Source organism: Bos indicus x Bos taurus, chromosome 17 (genome assembly GCF_003369695.1).
Source record: "Bos indicus x Bos taurus breed Angus x Brahman F1 hybrid chromosome 17, Bos_hybrid_MaternalHap_v2.0, whole genome shotgun sequence".
Classification (NCBI taxonomy): Eukaryota; Metazoa; Chordata; class Mammalia; order Artiodactyla; family Bovidae; genus Bos; species Bos indicus x Bos taurus.
Genome location: NC_040092.1, coordinates 19128616 through 19148493, shown reverse-complemented (window position 1 = coordinate 19148493; position 19878 = coordinate 19128616). Strand labels below are relative to the sequence as shown.

The 19878-nt window shown below is 48.0% G+C and overlaps 1 protein-coding gene across 4 annotated transcripts in view; it reads left to right on the top strand.

Moving 5' to 3' along the window:
- Positions 1 to 19878, top strand: part of KDM2B (lysine demethylase 2B) — a 118628-nt gene that overhangs the window by 15409 nt on the left and 83341 nt on the right. For all 4 annotated transcript variants that reach the window (XM_027566833.1, XM_027566835.1, XM_027566834.1 and 1 more), the window contains exons 5-6: positions 9114 to 9292; positions 9491 to 9597. In XM_027566833.1, the coding sequence (XP_027422634.1) occupies positions 9114 to 9292; positions 9491 to 9597 (286 nt within the window). The remainder of the gene's footprint in view (positions 1 to 9113; positions 9293 to 9490; positions 9598 to 19878) is intronic.

Sequence of the window (19878 nt, the reverse complement as noted above, 5' to 3'; positions counted from 1 at the left end):
TCAATTCCTTGTTAGGGAACTAAGACCCTACAGGCTGTGTGGTGTGGTCAAAAAAAAAAAAAAATAATAATAATAACAGTAAAATAAAAATTGAAAATATTTAAAATCCTGGACGACTTTTTAGAATTCTTGTAGTCTTGCTTTCCCATTTCACAGGAGGGAAAAACTGAAACCTGGAGAGAAGTTACTTGCGAGTTGCCCAAGCAGATGGCACATCAGATTCAAATGTAGGTTTGAATGTCAGCAATTGGGAAATGATGCTTGTAACAGAACCCAAGAGGAAACATCGATTCAGGTTAGGGTGTAGATGAGTTCAGTTCTGGCCACATTGAATTCGAGCTCAGGAGTGACATTAAGGCTGGACAGACAGGTAGGGCTGGCAGGACAGATAGAAGTGCCAGGAGGGGGGAAGGTGCATGAGGCCAGGAGTGCTGAGGATCCCAAGTGAGGAGGGTTCCAGAGGGGTTCAGTTATGTTCTCAGGTATGCTTTCTTTCCAAGAGAAACACCCACCTCATTGATTTGTGCTGTTTCCATTTCCCCTAAAATCAAAATCATTTTTTTTTTTTTTTTTTTGGCTCCACTGCATGGCATGTGGGGTCTTAGTTCCCCAACTAGGGATCAAACCCAGGCCCCCTGCAGTGGAAGCACAGAGTCCCAACCGCTGGATAGCCAGGGGACATCCCTAAAATCAAACTCTTGATGCTAGGGACCTAGGGAAACTGTGTTTGCTTCTGCTCACTGTCTGCATTAACTGTTGTTCACTGAGACCTTGTTGTAAGCCAAGGATCTTTACTATAGCTTTTTGTCTGATCACACGAAATCCTATTTATTACTACCCCCATTTTATAGATGGCAAAACTGAGGCTCAGAGTGACTTGTCCACAGTCAAATAGCTAGAGTGTGGAAGAGCTGAGCTTTGTGCCCATATTTGTCTGACCGCAGAGCTGTCCTGTTAATTTCTGCATGGTACTCAGTGTCTCCTCATCCTGAGTTCTTTGTTGTTGTTGGCTGGGTGTCTTTTGGATTTTCTTGCCTGATTGGTTTCAACTCTGGTTTGTTAGTCTGTTTGGTATCTTCTTATGCCCCTCTCTCTGAGGGTCAGAGTGTTTTTAAAAAATATTTATTTTTATTTATTTGGCTGCTCCGAGTTTTAGTTGTGGCATGTGAACTCTTAGTTGTGGCATGTAGGATCTAGTTCCCTGACCAAGGATGGAAACTGGGCCCCCTGTGTTGGAATCGTAGAATCTTAGCCACTGGACCACCAGCAAAGTCACAAGGCTCAGAGTCCTGAGCCCAGGGCACAGAGGACAACCTGGCACGGGATCTGTCTTGGGAATCATCTTAAAAGGTGCAAAGGTGAGGAAGTCAGAAGATATTGGTGCTTAGGGAAAGCCTGTGGACCTTTGAGAGCATCCTCTTATTTCACAAAGAGGAAAACTGATCCGGTTTCCCAAGTTGTGCAATGATTCAGCCCTGGGCTCTCTCTTTCCTGTACCCTTGCATCTTCAATTTGGGACAGCATCCTTACTAGAACCCCTGCTTTTAGGCTTAAAAAGTGCTTCCAGTAATTTTGTTGGGCCACCAGGCAGGTCCTATTATCCCACTTTGCAGGTGAGGCAACTGAAGCCAGAGAGGGTCAGGGATTTACTTAAGGCCTCACTGCTGGGAAACAGAGGAGCAGGATTTGAACAATGACTGGTGCTCTTGCTAATAAACACTGCCTTGTGAGATGGATGAGGGAATACTCCCAAGGAGCAGAATAACAAACCAGAAACTTGAGGATGATAGAGAAGGTTCCAGAACTATGATGCAAGACACTTGCATGTACTCTCTGAAGAGTGGGCTCAGGGGGAGTTGGGGTCAGTGCCCGTGCCTGCTTTACATTAGCCTTCAAGGTGACTTGCCACAGCTTACTCCCTGCTTCGAGCCCATGGCTCTTGGAACTGACTGATGGAGCCTTCAAAGCAAGGGCCATAGGGCCACGGATTAATTTCTGCAGCTGGAATTTGTTGGATGTGGGTGAAGCCTGTGAGCACAGAGAACCAGTGAGACTGGGAGGGAGGAGGAGGAGGGAGGAGGGAGCAAGGAGAGAGAGAAGCAGAGGGGTTGCTGAACTGTTGGCCTACTTAGGAACTCCAGCACCACGCCGACATGGAAAATTTCTCCTGTAACCCCTTGGCCTCAGGGGCCTGGGTTCTAGTGCTGTGGATCCCTTGCAGGCTCCAAAAGGCACCTTGTCCCTGTTACCCGCTCCCGCGGGGTGCTCCACAGAGCTTGGACTGCCACATTCCCTTCTCAGCACTGAGCTGTGCCACTTGCCTCCTCCCCAGGGCTCAGCTTCCAGCTCGGAGACCTGGCACTTAGGTCCAGCTCCCCTTTGCCACCAGTGGCAGACCAGCCTGGGAACCTGAGAAGACGAAGTCCAGGCGCTTAATCTCCCAGCTCAGACTGGAAGGGACTGGCAGGCCTCAAGTGTCCCCAGTGACCCCTCGGGCAAGCCTCTCCATCTCTTCCCTCTTCCTCCTACTCCCCTTAGTTCACATTAAAAAAATTTTTTTTAATTTATTTTTGTCTGTGTCAGGTCTTAGCTGTGGTGCACGTGTCACCCATTGCAGTGCTTGGGGTTCTTTCTAGTTGTGGTTTAAGGGCTTAGCTGCCCCAAGACATGTGGGATCTTAGTTCCCCGACCAGGGATCTAACCCGAATCCTCCACATAGAAAGGCGGACTCTTAACTACTGGGCCACCAGGGAAGTCCCTCAGTTAACATTTAAGGGATATGATCTAAGTAAGAACTAGGCTAGGATGGGGAGGGAGGTTCAAGAGGGAGGGGATATAGGTTTACCTGTGGTTGATTCATGTTGATGTATGGCAGAAACCAACGCAATATTGTAAAGCAATTATCCATCAATTAAGAATAAATAAACTTAATTAAGAAAAAAAAAAAAAGAACTAGACTAGAGAATTCCTGGGAGGTCTGGGGGTTAAGATTCTGCCCTTTCACTGTAGGGGTCACGGGTTTGATCCCTGGTCAGGGAATTAAGATCCCACATGCTATGCGGTATAGCCAAAAAATAAAAATTAAAAATAAAAGAGAAGAATTTAAAATGGGCACCACCAACCAAAAAACTAGGCTAAAAATCAGTGTGTCAGCCCTGGAAGAGGACCTAAAAATGACCTAACCCAGTGGTTTTCAAAGGAAAATCCCTGGAATCCAGTTCTGAATTCTGAGTGCCTTCTCCCTACCCACTTCAGCCTGAGCTGCTTGTTTTTATTTATGTAGTTGGCTCTCGTCAAAGCATCTGTTTGAAGGAAGAATCTTGTGGCAATGAAAAAAATACAAAGATCAACTTCTTCCTGTCTTTACATATGAGGCAACTGAGGTCTAGAGGAGGGGCATTTGGCTCTGCAGGTAGTCACAGAGGTGGTGGTGTCTATGAAGCCAGAACCCAGGGCACGCAGATCCAAAGGGCATGGCTCTGTTTCTTCCCCATGAGAATGGCAGCTTCCACAGCATCCTGGCTTTTACCCCACTCATCTTGGGATGGCTTCTGCACATTCTGTAAGAGGATGTGGACACCGCACTGGTTTTGCCTTTTCAAGTAATGTTTGGTGCCCTTGAGCTTCTCTGCCAATTCTGGGAAAGGTGGCCCATGCCCTCCTGAGCCACGCCCTGGCATATTATTGTGGTCGAAATAGAATCCCAGAGAGAGGTAGGTATAGGAGGCCTGCAGATGCATGTTCCCCAGGTGGTGGACGGCACCCTCCGCTGTGGTAGAATAATTCTGATGAATCTGAGAGCTCATGATTGATGGGTATAAAGAGCTAAGATAAAAAAAATGCTGTTGGCTGGGACTTCCCTGGTGGTCGAGTCGTTAAGACTCTGCTTCCACGACAGGGGGTACAGTTTAATCCCTGGTCAGGGAACTAAGATCCTACATGTCACCTAATGCAGTCCACCCTCCCCCCAATTAAATATACTCAACAATCCATTCTTTAAAAATGTTGTTGGCTGGTCCTGGAGATCAGGGGTAGTTGAGTGGCTGGTTCCTAAGTTGTAACCGGAAAAAAGGTTGGAGGGTGGTGGGAGGCTGGAAGAAGGGGTGTTCCTGGGTTTTTTCCATCCCAACACTGTTGAAGCAGAAGACAAGTCTTCAGGGCCACGGAGTGCTCTCTCACACCTAGTCTTTTAAAAACTAGGAAGCTTAATTACTAAGGAATTTTTTTGTTTGTTTTTTAAAAGCTAAAAGTTTTTAAAATTCCTTAAAATGAGTAAATATCCTATCGTTTGTTCAAATTTCCAGTTGTTTCCTATATGGCACAAATGTTACTTTCTTTTTTAAACAGTTTCATGAGTCAGAATGTAAATAAGGGTTTTGCATTGTGATTGGTTGAGGTATCTTTTAACTCTTTTATAATCTCTGGGCTCTTCCTCGATCTCTTTCCAATCTGAAGAAGTTGGATTGTTTGAGCTATAGAATTTTTCATTACTTGGACTCAGCCTTGGAGTAGCTTTTCTGCGGGCGTCCCTGGTAACTCAGCTGGTAAAGAATCCACCTGCAATGCAGGAGACCCCGTTTCCATTCCTGGTCGGGAAGAGCCTCTGGAGAAGGGATAAGCTACCCACTCCAGTGTTCTTGGGCTTTGCTGGTGGCTCAGAGGACCGGGAGACCTGGGTTCGATCCCTGGATTGGGAAGATCTCCTGGAGGAGGGGATGGCAACCCACTCCAGTATTCTTGCCTGGAGAATCCCCAGGGACAGAGGAATTTCTGTAAATTGGCAGTTGGCCGAATTAATAGATGCTTGATCAGACTCAGAGCCTGTCTCGCTCATTCGTAATTAGTTCATTCATTTTTTTTTTTGCTTCATAGATCCGTCAGGAGGGGCATGTTAGTTCTTGCTTCTCCCTCTCTCCTCCATCTCTCTTCCTGCTGTTAGCATCTGTTGACGTCTATCTCCGTCATTTTATATTATTTTATTTTAGCGGTGCTGTAGCGCTTGCGTGACCTTAGTTCCCCAACCAGGGATCACCCCCGACCCGTGCAATGGGACCCTGGGGCCCCTCCATTGGACCACCAGTAGTCCTCCTTTGCCCTTTATTGTCTGGAATACGTCTATGGAGAAAAACTTACCCTCCTCTGCAGCTTGCTTCGAGCTGGCCCTTATCTCAGCTGTGTCAGACTCCTAAGCTTATAGTCACTTCACTCAGTATCCTTTCGCCTCCCCAGGACGTATTCTGAGGTTCCTGCATCTCTCATCCCCGCCTGCGGGCTGGAACGCAGCGGGATTGAATCCGGTTACTGGTACACCCATGTTTCCCTGGGGGTTTATAGAGCCTGGGCATCCAGAAGAACTATCTTTGCTCCTCCCTGTATTCCTACTTCGTCTCCTCCCACCCACCCGCTGCGGCTTGCGGGACACCTGGGGGAGCCGGACGGCGTTCCCTGAACACTGAGGACGCTATTCTTAGAACCGCTCCAGATACAGTCCATTGGCCTCCCACCCTAGGGCCTCTTCCCTCCGGCGACCCTCCGCCCCAGCTGCCCCTGGCAGTTCTAACCACTTCAGAGTCCGGACTTACTTTTCCGCTGAGGGTGGGGCAGATCGAGGTGGGTCAACAGGGGACCTTCCCCCCGGGAAGGATCAGAGTGGAGTGAGGATGCACAGAAGCCCTGGGGATTGTGTTGGGGAGAGGGGGTTCTGGAAGCCTGGTTTGTTGTTGTTCACTCAGTCGTGTCTGACTCTTTGTAATCCCATGGACTGCAGCACTCCAGGCTTCCCTGTCCTTCACCGTCTCTAGGAACTTGCTCAAACTCATGTCCATTGAGTCGGTGATGCCATCCAACCATCTCATCTTCTGCTGTCCCCTTCTCCTGCCATCTATCTCTCCTAGCATCAGGATCTTTTCTAATGAGTCAGTTCTTTTTATTAGGTGGCCAAAGTATTAGAGCTTCAGCTTCAGCATCAGTCCTTCCAATGAATAGTCAGGTTGATTTCCTTTAGGATTGCCTGGTTTGATCTCTTTGCAGTCCAAGGGACTCCCAAGAGTCTTCTCTGGCACCACAGTTCAAAAGCCTGGTTAGTGCTCAAAAAAGTAAAAAGCAGGCCTTTCCCATGGGTATCCTTCTTGTTCAGTGATGGTTGTCTGTAGAGGTGGGGCTCTGGACTGCTCAATACTTCTTGATGTTTTTTAGGCTGGGAGGGAGGGGTGTGTGGGGCATTTTGCCCAATGCAAAGAGGGTTACTCTTATCTGCCTCTGGATACCCCCAGGTTGTTTCTTCAGTTCAGCTGTCATTTATATGTGAAGTAATAGGTTAAATGCTGGACAGCAAGAAGAATGACACTCAACATTTGTTTATTTCTTTAGTCACTATTTTTAAAATACTTATTTATTGTTTATTTATTACTATATTTATCTGGCTGTGTCTGATCTTAGTTGCAGCACTCGTGCTTACTGCACGCAGAATCTTTGGGTGCCGGCATGTGAACCCTTAGTTGCCATCTGTGGGATCTTAGTTCCCCAACTAGGGATGGAACCCTGGCCTGCTGCAGGGAAAGAGCAGAGCCCTAAACAGTGGACCACAAGGGAAGTCCCTATATTTAAAAGAAAAAATGTATTTATTTTTGGCTACACTGGGTCTTTGTTGTTGTGCCCTGGTTTTCTCTAGTATCAGTGCTGGGGCTTCTCATTGTGGTGGCTTCTCTTGTTGCAGAACACCCGCTCTAGAATACCCGGACTTCAGTAGTTATGGTCCATGGGCTTAGTTGTTCCCAGGCCTGTGGGATCTTCCTGGACCAGGGACTGAACCCACGTGCCATGCAATTGGCAGGCGGGTTGTTAACTATTGGGCCACCAGAGAAGTCCCTCTGTATTTTTTATGATGTGTGTTTTAAGTGGATAGAAGACTTTTGGAAGAAAAAAGATAATTGTAGAAAAATCAACTTTGTTGGTCATTTAGTGTCTGAATGTTTTTGTTTAATAATATCTTTACTGAGTTATAATTCACATACCATACAATTCACCTATTTAAAGTGTACAATTCAATGGTTTGTCGTCTGTCCACAGAGTTTGTGCAATCATCACCACAGTCAATTTTAGAACATTTTCATTACCCCCATACCTATGACCCCTCTCCATTAGCCATCCTTTTAGACTGACTGGCAGAGATTTAACTGACTCTGATTTCCCACCACCTCACTTTCTCTACCTGTAATTATATATATTAAAAAAAAAATTGTTTTTAAATTTTTTATTAGAGTGTAGTTGAGTGGGAAAGATCCCCCAGAGGAAGATATGGCATCCCATGGACAGAGGGTCCTGGAAGGCTATGGTCCATTGGGTCACAAAGAGCTGGACGTGACTGTAGTGACTGAGCAAGCACATGTAGTTGATTAAAATGTTGTGTTAGCTGCAGGTGTACAGCAGAGTGATTCAGTTGTACATATACAAGTATCTGTTCTTCTTCAAATTCTTCTCCCATTTAGGTTATTACAGAATATTGAGCAGAATTTCTTGTGCTACCCAGTAGGTCCTTGTTGTCTATTTTAAATATAGTGGTTCCACCTGTGATTATAAATGAAATTGCCCAATTAGGTAACACTTCCTACTTGCAGGCACTTCTCAGAAGTCTTTCATGTACATTAGCTCATTTAAATCATATGACAACACCATAGGCTGGCTACCAGGTTATAGATGGGGAAACTGCTACTCTGAGATGCTAAGAGGCCTGAGGGCCAGCTGGGATTCAAACCCACAAAGTCTTAGCTTAATGAGTGAAAGTCACTCAGTCATGTCCGACTCTTTGGGACCCCATGGCCTGTAGCCTACCAGGCTTCTCTGTCCATGGATTTCTCCAGGCCAGAGATTGGAATGGGTAGCTGTTCCCTTCTCCAGGGGATCTTCCCAACCCAAGGATCAGGGATCAAACCCAAGTCTCCGCATAGCAGACAGATTATTTACCATTTGAGCCACCAGGGAAGCTTAACTACCATATATATATATATATATATATAATTTATATTTTAATGCATCGAGTCTCTAATGCATCATGTCTTAGTTACAGAATGGGGGATATTCATTGCATCATGCAGGATCTTTCCTTGCAGCACAGATTCTCTAGTTGTCCATGGGTTCAGTAGTTGCCTTGTGGGCTTAGTTGCCCCTTGGCATGTGGGATCTTAGTTCCCCAACCAGGGATTGAACCTGCATCCCTTGCAATTGCAAGGTGGATTCTTAACCACTGGACTGCCAGGGAGTTCCCCAGCATAACCACTATATTGTACTGATGGGGCAGCTAGCTCCAGGCCTTTAATGCCACTTGTTCCAGCCTGTAGGGCTGTGAGTCCCATCACCTACCTGCCCAGTGAATCTCCTTCCCCAGGGGGCTTTGTGGATGGGACCCTGAGCAAAGTGAGGGAGGAGAGGCAGGGGGAGGCTGGAGGCGGGCCAGAAAGTGGGGAGAACTTGGTGGGGGGGCGGCTGTTCTTTTCCCCTCCCCACGCTAACGGCAGGTTCTCTGCCAGGTGGGCTTTCCAGAAAAGCTGAGCAGAGCCCACCTGTTCCAAGAGCCCTAGTGAGGAAGGAGCTGGCACTATCCAGAGCTTGGCCAGAGTTTCCTGCAAAGTTCAGGGATGCCCCCTGGTGGATTTGCACTCCTGACTCAAAACCAAAGCGCTTCTCCAAGGCTTCCTGGGATCTATGGGGCGAGGAGCTGGCCTCTGAAGGCAGGGATCATTTTTCAGCCTTAGCATGTGATCAAGATTGAGTATTGCAGGGGGCAGGGGCCAAGGTTGGGGGTTAAGAACGTTGGTGCCGGCATTAGATGGATTTGGCTTCAAATCCCAGCTCTGCTGCTCAATAACCGAGCTTTTGGGGTAAGTTAGTTGCGGAGGGAAACAGATTGATTGAAGAGGGATTCTTTTTAAGATTGGAGAGTGATTCAGTGAGGAACACTGATGGGATGATGTCATTGAGTAGACAAGGTGTAGGGTTGTAGGATGAGGCATATTCTGGATGCTGGGTTAGGGGCAGGTTTTGTTTTGCGGGGCCTCCCACGTAGGATCTGGAGCTCTAGCTGGCTGGAGCCACCAGCCTGTGGATTCTGTCCCCAGGTAGCCGACGGCTGGTGGACGTGATGGACGTGAACACCCAGAAAGGCACGGAGATGAGCATGTCCCAGTTCGTACGGTACTACGAGACGCCCGAGGCCCAGCGGGACAAGCTGTACAACGTCATCAGCCTTGAGTTCAGCCACACCAAGCTGGAGCACTTGGTCAAGCGTCCCACCGTGGTAGGTCCCCAGCTGTGGTTCCCCTCCCCAGTCCCTTCCCCCTCCTCTCCTTGCCTGAGGCCAGCCTGCACTTGCCTGTCGGGGGAGGGCAGGAGGGATTTGGGAGCATGAGGAGGAGGAGGGTTGAGGCAGTGATGGGGTCCAACTTAAGGGTACATGGGGCCAGGAAGCGCTGATGGTGGTCTGGCTGGATTTCAGGTAGACCTGGTGGACTGGGTGGACAACATGTGGCCTCAGCACTTGAAGGAGAAGCAGACGGAAGCCACGAATGCCATTGCAGAGATGAAGTACCCGAAAGTGAAGAAGTAAGACTGGCTGCCTGGTGGCGGGAGCTGGGAGTGGGTGACTCTCAGCCTTGTAGGGGGTGAGGGCTGGAAATGAGCCTGGGCTGAGGCCGCAGCTCTTTGGGGTGCTGCTGGGATGTGAGTGCTGGGGGTCCTGAGTGTGGGCAGGTTGGCTCTGCATTCTGCTCTGGGTCTGGATTCTTCATCCAGATGGTTCTTGGGCCTTCCTGCCAGCCCTGCCCAGGGGGATGTGATCTGAAGAGGAGGAGGAGTAATGGAAACCATCTCTCTGTGCATATGTGTGTGTGTATGTGTGTGCGTACTTGTCAAACATTCTACTACTCCCTCCAAGTGACAATGTGTCTTAGGAGTGGATTTTCTAGGGACCCACCGTGGACACTTTGCTTTTGCCGAGGGCTGGATAGGGGTCTGGTATTCTTTTGCTTCCTGTTGCTGAGACCAGGCACCTCTGATAGAGAAGAACCTTCTCTGAATAAAGCCAGGGGCCACTTCCTCACCAGACACTCCTTAGAGAGACAGTGTCCTCTAAGGGGGAGGTTGGTGCTGTGCTGGAAAGGTTGGCCACATCTAATTATGGGGACATCACTACAGGCAGCGTGACCAGCAAGTCCTGAGACCAATTATTTAACATGGGCAGAGGTGGCTGTGAGCACCTCCGTGTTCTAGGATTTGAGTGGAGGACCCTTGGGATGACGAAGTCACCTTGGGGCTCCTGCCATCTCAGGCCCTCTGTTTCTATCTTTAAAATGAGAATGAGATGCTCGCGGGCCAGGCAGTTGCTCTGTGCTTCCTAGAAGAGTTGGCTCTGGTGGCTCTGAATCCATTAGCATCTCTCTGCCGAGCCCTGCTGCCAGGAGTGCCCCCAGGAGCTTAAAGGCTGTGAACTTCTCATTCACTCAGCCCTTCATTCAGTGCATATTGAATGCAAACTCCGTGCCAGGCTTTGTAAGGGAGGCCAGCACGCTGGCCCTGGGCTTCCCAACGTTTTGCTTTCAAGCTCTCTCTCTGTTTAATTACTTCTCAGGCATTTTTTCTCCTCTCAAAGCTGATGCTTCTTAATACCCATTGGATCTGGGCTGCCTTGAAGGGAAAGACTGGGCTCAGGGTGGGGTTTGTAGGAGGGTTTTCAATTCTGTTCTGTTTCGATGCGATTGCAGCAAAATTTATGGAGACCGTGGGACAGGGAAGTAATAGAGAAACAGGTCTAAAAGCCCCTACCTTCTGGAGAACAACGGGCCATTAACGCGAGGGCAAGGTACAGCTCTCATCCTGTGTGTGTATGTTAGTCGTGTCTGACTCTTTGCGACTCCATGGACTGTAGCCTGCCAGGCTCTTTAGTCCATGGAATTCTCCAGGCAAGAATACTGGAGTGGGTTGCCATTCCCTCCTCCAGGGGATCTTCCCAACCCAGGGATCGAACCCAGGTCTCCTGCATTGCAGGCAGTTTCTTTACCATCTGAGCCACCAGGGAAGCCAGCTTTCATCCTAGGCAGAGAGAAACAGGTTCCCAGAAGGGAAATGGGGAAAAGAGGAATCTTTTTTGGCTGCTGGCCTCAGAAAATCCTGTCAGAGGGGATGTTTGACATGGGATTTAAAGGACAGAGGAGATGGGAGGGAAGTGGGGAGGGATGGAGGTAGGCAAGTGCCAAGGGCCTTGATGGAATCACAGAGGCGGAGCTTGAGGAACAAGTGTGGGACTCAGATTAGAGGTAGATCCTGGCTCTCTTTGATTGATCGATCGATTGATTCCACCTATATATTGAACAACTGATTGGTGCTGGGCACTGAGAATACAATGGGGAGAAAACCGTGTAAGCTCCCTGCCCTCATGGAGCTTATGGTCTGTGCAGGAGACCTATTAATCCAATGATCAGAGAAACAAATGGAAGTTTGCAGTTGTGATGAGGCCACAAGGCAGAGACCTCTGGAGTTAAAGAGCTTGTACCAGGGGATTCATCAGGTCATGGAGGGCAGGGCAAGCCACCTTGAACTGTGGTCTGAAGGGAAGAGGAATTATTTAAGTGAAAAGACCTTGGAAGAGCTTTTCTGACTGTGTACAGAGCCTGGGGTGGTGGGGAGGGCTGGGAAGAGGGTGGGGCTGAAGGACTTGCCAAAAAGGCCAGTAGGAGTGGAGCAGAGCAAGGGAGGGTCAGTGGTGCAGGATGAAGGGTGGGCCAGGCTGACAGGAGTCATGCTGCTGCTGCTAAGTCACTTCAGTCGTGTCCGACTCTGTGCGACCCCATAGACGGCAGCCCACCAGGCTCCCCCGTCCCTGGGATTCTCCAGGCAAGAACACTGGAGTGGGTTGCCATTTCCTTCTCCAATGCATGAAAGTGAAAAGTGAAAGTGAAGTTGCTTAGTCATGTCTGACTCTTCACGACCCCATGGACTGCAGCCCACCAGGCTCTTCCCTCCATGGGATTTTCCAGGCAAGAGTACTGGAGTGGGGTGCCATTGCCTTCTCTGATTATCCTCCTAAGGAGCCTTTTTTATTTTTAAAGACATTTCTCTTCTAAACACATCTTTCTCCTAATTGCCCACCTCCCAAAATTTAATGTCACCAAGATACCATGTATCTGTTTGTGTATATATATTGTGTACTTTACACATACAAAGAGTAAGATTTTGTTTCACCCCTTGGGAGTGCATCAGCCTGTAGAGGGGGGATGCTCTTGCCTGAGGAGGAACACTAGGCTCACAGGAAGGCCAGGTGAGAATATTATCAGACACGGGGCAGGAGTAAGTCTGTTTCTTCAGTGGGTCTCCTTCCATGAAGAAACTGCATGGTCTCAAGAGAAAATAGTTACAGATACTGATATACAGGGCTCTCTCAATGAAAAAGGTAGCTTATAATTAGTAAGGCCCACTAACAAAACCCAGCCTACAATCCCAGCTTGTAATCATTTTTTTAACATCTAACTGAATAGACAGCCAAGGATCAACAACTATATGAGGAAAGCCTGGAATATTAAAAAAAAAAAGGGGGTGGGGTGGGGCGGGAGGGCTAAAAAACTTCAGAAAAAGAGAACTTATAATTAATATTCATGATACAGGAGATACCTCCTTTTTACTGAGCTTTGCCAATAGCGTTTTTTTTGTTATTTTCTTTCTCTTTTTTTTACAAATTGAAGTTTTGTGGCAACTCTATGTCAATCAAAGTCTACAGGTTCCATTTTTCCAAGAGCATCTGCTCACTTCATGTCTTTGTCACGTTTTGATAATTCTTATAGTACTACAAATATTTTCATTATTATTTTATTTATTGTAGTGATCTGTGATAAGTGATCTTTGATGTTACCATATGACTTGCTGAAGGCTCAGATGATGGTCAGCGTTTTTTATCATTAAGGCATTTTTTAAATTAAAGAATGTACAATTTTTTGAGGAGAGTCATAAAGCTAGTGTGCGTGCTAAGTCATTTCAGTTGTGTCTGACTCTGTCACCCGATGGGATGTAGCCTGCCAGGCTCCTCTATCCATGGGGTTCTCCAGGCAAGAATACTGGAGTGGATTGCCATGGGGGTCTGTATTTCTCCTAAGAGCAATCAGAAACCTCTTGAATTACAAAAATATATATATATATTTTGATTACTCGGCATGTGGCATCTTAGTTTCCCAACCAGGGATTGAACCCACACCCCCTGCATTGGAAGAGCAGAGTCTTAACCACTGGACCACCAGGGAAGTCCCCAGAAACCTTGGAGATTTTAAGCAGAGAGGGATGTGTTCAGATTTGCATTCTGCAAATTCTGCAGCTGCAGTGTGGATTGAAGGAGGTGTGGGGGCAGACTGATAGAGCAGCCATTGCATCATCTACCTGAGGATGGGTAATGGGGCAGGGTTAGGGGAGAGCAGAGCACAAATGGGACATGTATTTAGGAAGGTGAAATAGACAGCCTTGGGTGACAGATTTCAATTAAGTAATGTCTACCTCGCCTGTCTGAGATAGTCAGTGTATTCTTCACTTTATTGAAAGATTCCTTTAAATAGGAAGCTCTGTTAATACACTGAGAGTTCTATCTAGTTACCAAAAAAAGAGTCACCCACAATTTTCTAGAACCACATGTCTTGGACATATTGGTTGGATCATGTGGCAAATAAATTTACAAACCCTGTCAGTGGCCTAGAACTTGTTATAGGATTTGAAGCTTGTTAGGAAGGAAATTGTCACCTTGGAAGTAGTACGTTTGTTCGGCTGAAACAAATGCTAATTTCAGTTAATAAACAAGGTAAAAAATCCCATGATGATGAAGTCCTCTGGGATCATAGAATTGTTCTTTGGAATTTAATTAAAATGACACGTTCTAGAAACCAGAGTTTTCATGCTGGAGGTGCCTGGAGAGTGGAAACAGGAAGGGTCACCTGAACCGAGGGTTTGCAGCGGGGCGAGAGGAGGGTTACCAAGCCATGCCTGCTTCCTCCCTGGTTCCAGGGTTTATGCCCTTTGATCGTGGTGAGGAGGTAAGGAATTTTAATGGATTTTTGTTCAGGAATTTCAGGCAAGGAAGGGGTGGAGACAGTTGTCAAGGGGGTAGTTGCAACGTTGTGGGAGACAGAATATGTGTAAAGGGTATACTAGTGTGGGAATTCTCTGGTGGTCTAGTGTTTGGGACTTGGTGCTTTCACTACTGTGGCTCCCACTGGATCCCTAGTGGGGGAACTAAGATCCCACAAGCCGCATGGTGCAGCCAAAATATAAATAACTAGTGTGTATATATATATTTATACTAGTTATTAATTACCTCTTGCATTTGCTGTGTATTACATGCAAGACATTAAGTAGTTGGTAGACTGCAGTGAATAAATAAACAGAGTCCCTCTTCTCACAGAGCTTGTATTCTGGATGGGAGAAGAGACAGGCCAGGATAAATTATATTATGTGTGTGTGTGTGTGTGTGTGTGTGTGTGTGTGTATGTGTTAGTTGCTCAGTTGTGTCTTACTCTTTGTAACCCCATGGATTGTATGTAGCCTGCCTGGCTCCTGTGTCCATGGAATTCTCCAGGCAAGAATACTGGAGTGGGTTGCCATTCCCTTCTCCAGGGGATCTTCCGGACCCAGGGATCGAACCTGGGTCTCCTACATTGCAGGCAGATTCTTTACTGTCTGAGCCATTAGGGAAGCTCTAAATTATATTATAATTTACCCTAAATTATTATATTATCCTAAGTTATAATATATATTAAGAAATGATAAGTATCATTAGCAGGATAAAGGGAAAAGGTGATGACAGGGTGGACTGAATATCAGCTGCACCATCTTATTTCTGCCACATCCTCCCCACCCCCATCGCTGTCCTGTAGAAACAATTTGTACAGAATTATTTGTCTTGGGAAATTCCTTACCGTTGTACAAACAGTGACAATGACTTGGAAGTATCCCTGTTAGTTGTTTATTGCTACATTACACTTTAAACTTAACAACTTAAAAAATGTATATCTTAGTAGCATCAGCTCACAGCTTCTGAAGGGCAGGTGTGACTCAGGTGGGTAATTATGGCTCAAAGTCTTGCTTACACTTGGGTTAAAACTTAGACCTGGGGGATTCCCTGATGGTCCAGTGGTTAAGCCTCTGCACTTTCACTGCCAAGGGCCTAGGTTCCATCCCAGGTCGGGGAACTAAGATCCCACAAGCCATGGGGTATGGCAAAAAAAAAAACAAACAAAAAACCAGCTTAGGCGTGGGCCTCAATTCTTCACTACGTGGGCCTCTCTGTAAGGCTGCTTGAGTGTCCTCAAGATGTGGCAGCTTCCTTCCCTCCATCAGGAGTGGTTTGAGAGAGAACAGGAGGAAGCTACAGTGCCTTTTATAACCTAATTTTGGAAGTCACATACTTTTTCGATCATGCTAAGTCCCTTCATTCATTTCCGACTCTTTGTGATGCTATGGACTATAGCCTGCCAGGCTCCTCTGTCCGTGGAATTTTCCAGGCAAGAATGCTGGAGTAGATAGCCATTTCCTCCTCCCGGGTATCTTCCCAACCCAGGAATCGAACCCACGTCTCCTGTGTCTCCTGCATTGGCAGGGGGGTTCTTTACCACCAGTGCCATGTGGGAAGCCTGACATACTATTTACTTCTGCATTATTCTAGTTAGTTAAAAGCAAGTCACTAAATCCAGCCCACGCTCAAGGGAGGGGAATTTGGCTCTGCCTCTGGAAGGGGTAGGGGAGCACTCAGAGACTTTTTGGACGTGTTTTACAACTTCTACAGTAATCTCCTAGGTCTGTGACATGGGCACACGTTTTCCACTTAGGACTGTAGGATATTTTAACGCATTTCAGAAAGAAATGGGCAAGTCGTTTCCCTTCTCACCTGCTCACACTCCAGGCTTGCAGAAATGAGGTTTGCTGGTGTATTGGAGATATACCATGTACCAAAAGAGCTTAGAAGCCCAGCCTAAACGGGATCCCATATAAAGCATACACTTGGCTCCCCACAAATTGAAAATTGACCACATTTTCTGGAAGTGGCAGGAAGAATAAAGGAATAATGTGAGGGTACAAAGGTGAAACAGGATGAAGACAGGCACTGGAAAGACCAAGTTTTGGGGCCGCCTCTGCTACTCCCTGTACCTATGCAAGTGTTTCATCTCTTTTTTTTTTTTAAATAAATTATTTATCTATTTGGTTGTCCAAGGTCTGAGCTGTGGCAGGCAGGATTTTTTTAAATTGTGGCGTATGAACTCATAGTTGTGGCATGTAGAGTCTAGTTCCTTGACCAGGGATTGAACCTGGGCCCCCTGCATTCAGAGCATGGAGTCTCAGCCACTGGACCACCAGGGAAGTCTGGATCTTCACTTCCGTCTACAAAACGGGGATCCTGTGATCCCTGCCCTGCATCCCTGCCATGCTAAAGGGAAGATGGAGCCTACAATGGATGTGAAATGTAGTTGGGATAAAATGTTTTTGTCCATGTGGTCTCATGTATAGAGACGCAGAGGCTGCAGCTGCCATCGGAATCCTGGCATCCACTGCTTTCTAATCTACCCTCCCTCATATTTACATAAGGCATCTCTACAACCCATATTTACCTTCTCACTCTCATCAGTCATGTTTGCTGGCATCGTAAATGATTTCCCCTGTGTAATATATCACACAGAGAAATTGACACGGAGACGCTGCTGCTGTCACACACGGGCCATGCCCTGGACCCAGGCCTCTGGATTCCTGGGTTTTCCCTTGTACCTCAAAAAGAAGAGCAAAGAAAACTGTCCTTTCCTGTAGTGCCATGTATGGACCCAGGTGCTGTGTTTTATACTTAGCACACAAATCTCAAAAATATAGGAAGCAGGTTACTTTTGTTGTTGTCCAGTCGCTAAGTTGTATGGGACTATTTGCAACCCTGTGAACTGCAGCATACCGGATTTTGCTCAAACTCATGTCCATTGAGTCGGTGATGCCATCCAACCATCTCATCCTCTATTGCTCCCTTCTGCCCTCAATCTTTCCCAGCACAGGGTCTTTTCCAATGAGTCGGCTCTTTGCATCAGGTGGCCAAAGTATTGGAGCTTCAGCATCAGTCCTTCCAGTGAATAGTCAGGGTTGATTTCCTTTAGGATTGACTGGTTTGATCTCCTTGCAGTCCACGGGACTCTCAAGAGTCTTCTCCATTACTACAATTCGAAAGCATCAATTCTTTGGCCCTCAGCCTTCTTTATGGTCCAGCTGTCACATCCGTAAGATAAATGGAAGCTGAAATTCACAGTCGTTCAATGCAGTATGCATGTAGCAGCTGAGCGTAAGTCAGTAGGAGCTGCTTCTGGGTAACCAGAGAGGCAACGTTTAAAAAAAAAAAAAAGCCTTTAAAAAAACCCAAAAAACCAGTGCTGGCCAAACCAAATCAGTTCAGGGCCTGGTTTGATCTGTGAGGGCCATGAGTTAGAGGGCCCTGAGTAGTTTAACAAATGGGATGCTGAGTTCCAGAGGCAGGGAACGATTTGGTCTAGTTCACATAGCTGATTGAATAATTATAGGGCTGTTGCTGGGTGCTGCATTTACATGGATGAATCTGGTATGGTCCCTCCTCTCAAGTAGCTGAGGCATTTGTGACTTTAAAAGTAATATGGGGAAGTTCCCTGGTGGCCTAGTGGTTAGGATTGGGTGCTTTCCCTGCGAAGGCCTCAGTTCAATCTCTGGTCAGGGAACCGTCCTGTATGCTGGTGATGCGGCCAAAATACAAAATTAAAAAAAAAAGAAAGGTAATATGTCTCCCATGTGGACAGCTTGATCCTGTTGTCAGGGCCTTCTCCTCTCTTAGATCATTTAACTCAATGACTGGTGTTCAGATTCAGGGTCAGGGATAATCATTGTCATGACTGTCTTTTCTTTTAAATAGGCAAAGTATTCATAAGGTAAAAAATTCAACCCTTTCTAGGGCGTTTACAGTTTAACTTCACAGCAGGCCATCAGGGAGGTTCCAATGCATGAGCCATCCTGTAAATGACAACACAAAGCAGCACCCTGGGACAGGGGATTGACCACCTTGAAATGGCTCAGTGTTCACTTCCCTAAAATGGGGATTATTGGGTTGTTTAGAGGGTAAAATGTTATCATACCAGTAAACAGCTATTATTATGAGCAGCTGATAATTGGAACCTATTCATTAAGAATGGTTAGTAGCCTGGGGAATGGGACTTGGCTAAAGAAAGGAGAAGTTTGATTTCTGTCCCTGCAGCCAGCATACTACCATCTCCTGCCCTTTTTGTAGTTTGGGAGGAGGGCGGGAAGGGTGGGATGAAAAGTGGGCTGTTGTCCTGATGAGCCCGCCTGGGAGGGAGGGGACTTCTGATTTGAGCTGGGCTAACTCTTTTAGGGGTTCCCTGGTGGCTCAGTGATAAAAAAAATCCACCTGCAGGAGACTCCATTCTGGTATTCTTGCCTGGGAAATCCCATGGACAGAGGAACCTGGCTGTCTACAGCCCACGGGGTCACAAAAAAAGATTTAGTGACTAAACAACAGTTCCTTCAGTTAGTGTCTGAGGTTTGGCTGTAACCTGCAGACTCTGCTGTTTGTGAGTCTTGGGATTTACCAGGGAGATGTGGGGAGAATGGCTGAGAAACTCTGAGGCTGTTTGGATAAGTACCTCACTTCAAGGTTAGTGATCAGGGTGAGCCTCTCTGCTTTCTCACCTGTAAAATGGGTACAATCCTGGGAATGACCTTACAGGGTTGTTGTGAAGGTTGGATTCATCATCAAAGTGTCTATCTCAGTGAATTTCTACAGGAGTTCTATGATGTGGGGTTACTGAGCTACTAAGGGAGCAGATAAGGGACAGGGCTGCAAGAGCATCTTAGATTGCAAATGAACTTCAGGTCACCTCCCTGCCCTCAGGACAAGTATCCTGCTGAGAGAGGGGAAGTGGTTGTCCAAGGTCATACTGGAGTGTGTTTTAAGGCCAGAGCAGAGTCCCTGGTCCCTGGGCTGCCACACCCGGGATCTGACAAGCCCTCCACCTGCTGGCACTGGCCCTTCCTATAGCTTTGCCCCGATGGGTGCGTTTCAGGAAGCTAATTTTGTTGGGTCGTCGCCTTCAACAGCAGGATAGCATCCACACTCCCTGAAAACATGTGTGCGGGAGTCCCCGTGCGCCTGCCAGTAGAACAGAGGTGGGGAGAGCTATCCTGGTGCCCCCACCCAGCCGGGGTGAGGGGGCGGCCGTGGGCGGCGGCGGCGTCCCCTGGCGCTGGTCTGGCGCGCTTCCTTGTCACCGCCGCGGCCTCCCTCCGCCTCCCTGGCGGCCGCCGTGCCGCGCGGGTGTTCAGTTTCAGCGCGGGGATGAGTGCAGGCTGCGCCTAGCTCCCCGAGAAAGGAAGGAAGCCAGCAAGCGAGGGCTCCGCGGTCCTCGACCGGGGCCTGGCAGCACCGTGGAGGGTGCTCGGCTCTGGTCGCGGGGGCCGGGCGAGCGTCCAGCTTCTGCCGCCCAAGGGGACACCCGGGAGCCGCACCGCCGAGGGTAACCGCGGGCGGGGCTGGGCGGGCGTCCCTGCGTGGCGCCCTGCGGGCCCCAGGCTGCCCGGGAGCCCCCACTCCTTCGGGGCGCGCTGGGGCGGGGTGTGGGTCGCCTCCTGCCCGCGGGCTGAACGGCCGGCGTCGCGGAGCGGCTCTTTGTGTCTCCCGGGGCTGCGTGTAAGTGTGTAGAGTGTGTGCACGCGGGCGCGCTCTCATCGCCTCCAGCCCCATCACCCGGTGCCAGCTTTCCAGGCACCCCCCGCCTCCCCCGCGTACCAGACCTTTGCCCGAGGGGACGCCCCCTGGGCTGCCGGGGGAGTTTCGCCAAGTTGGAG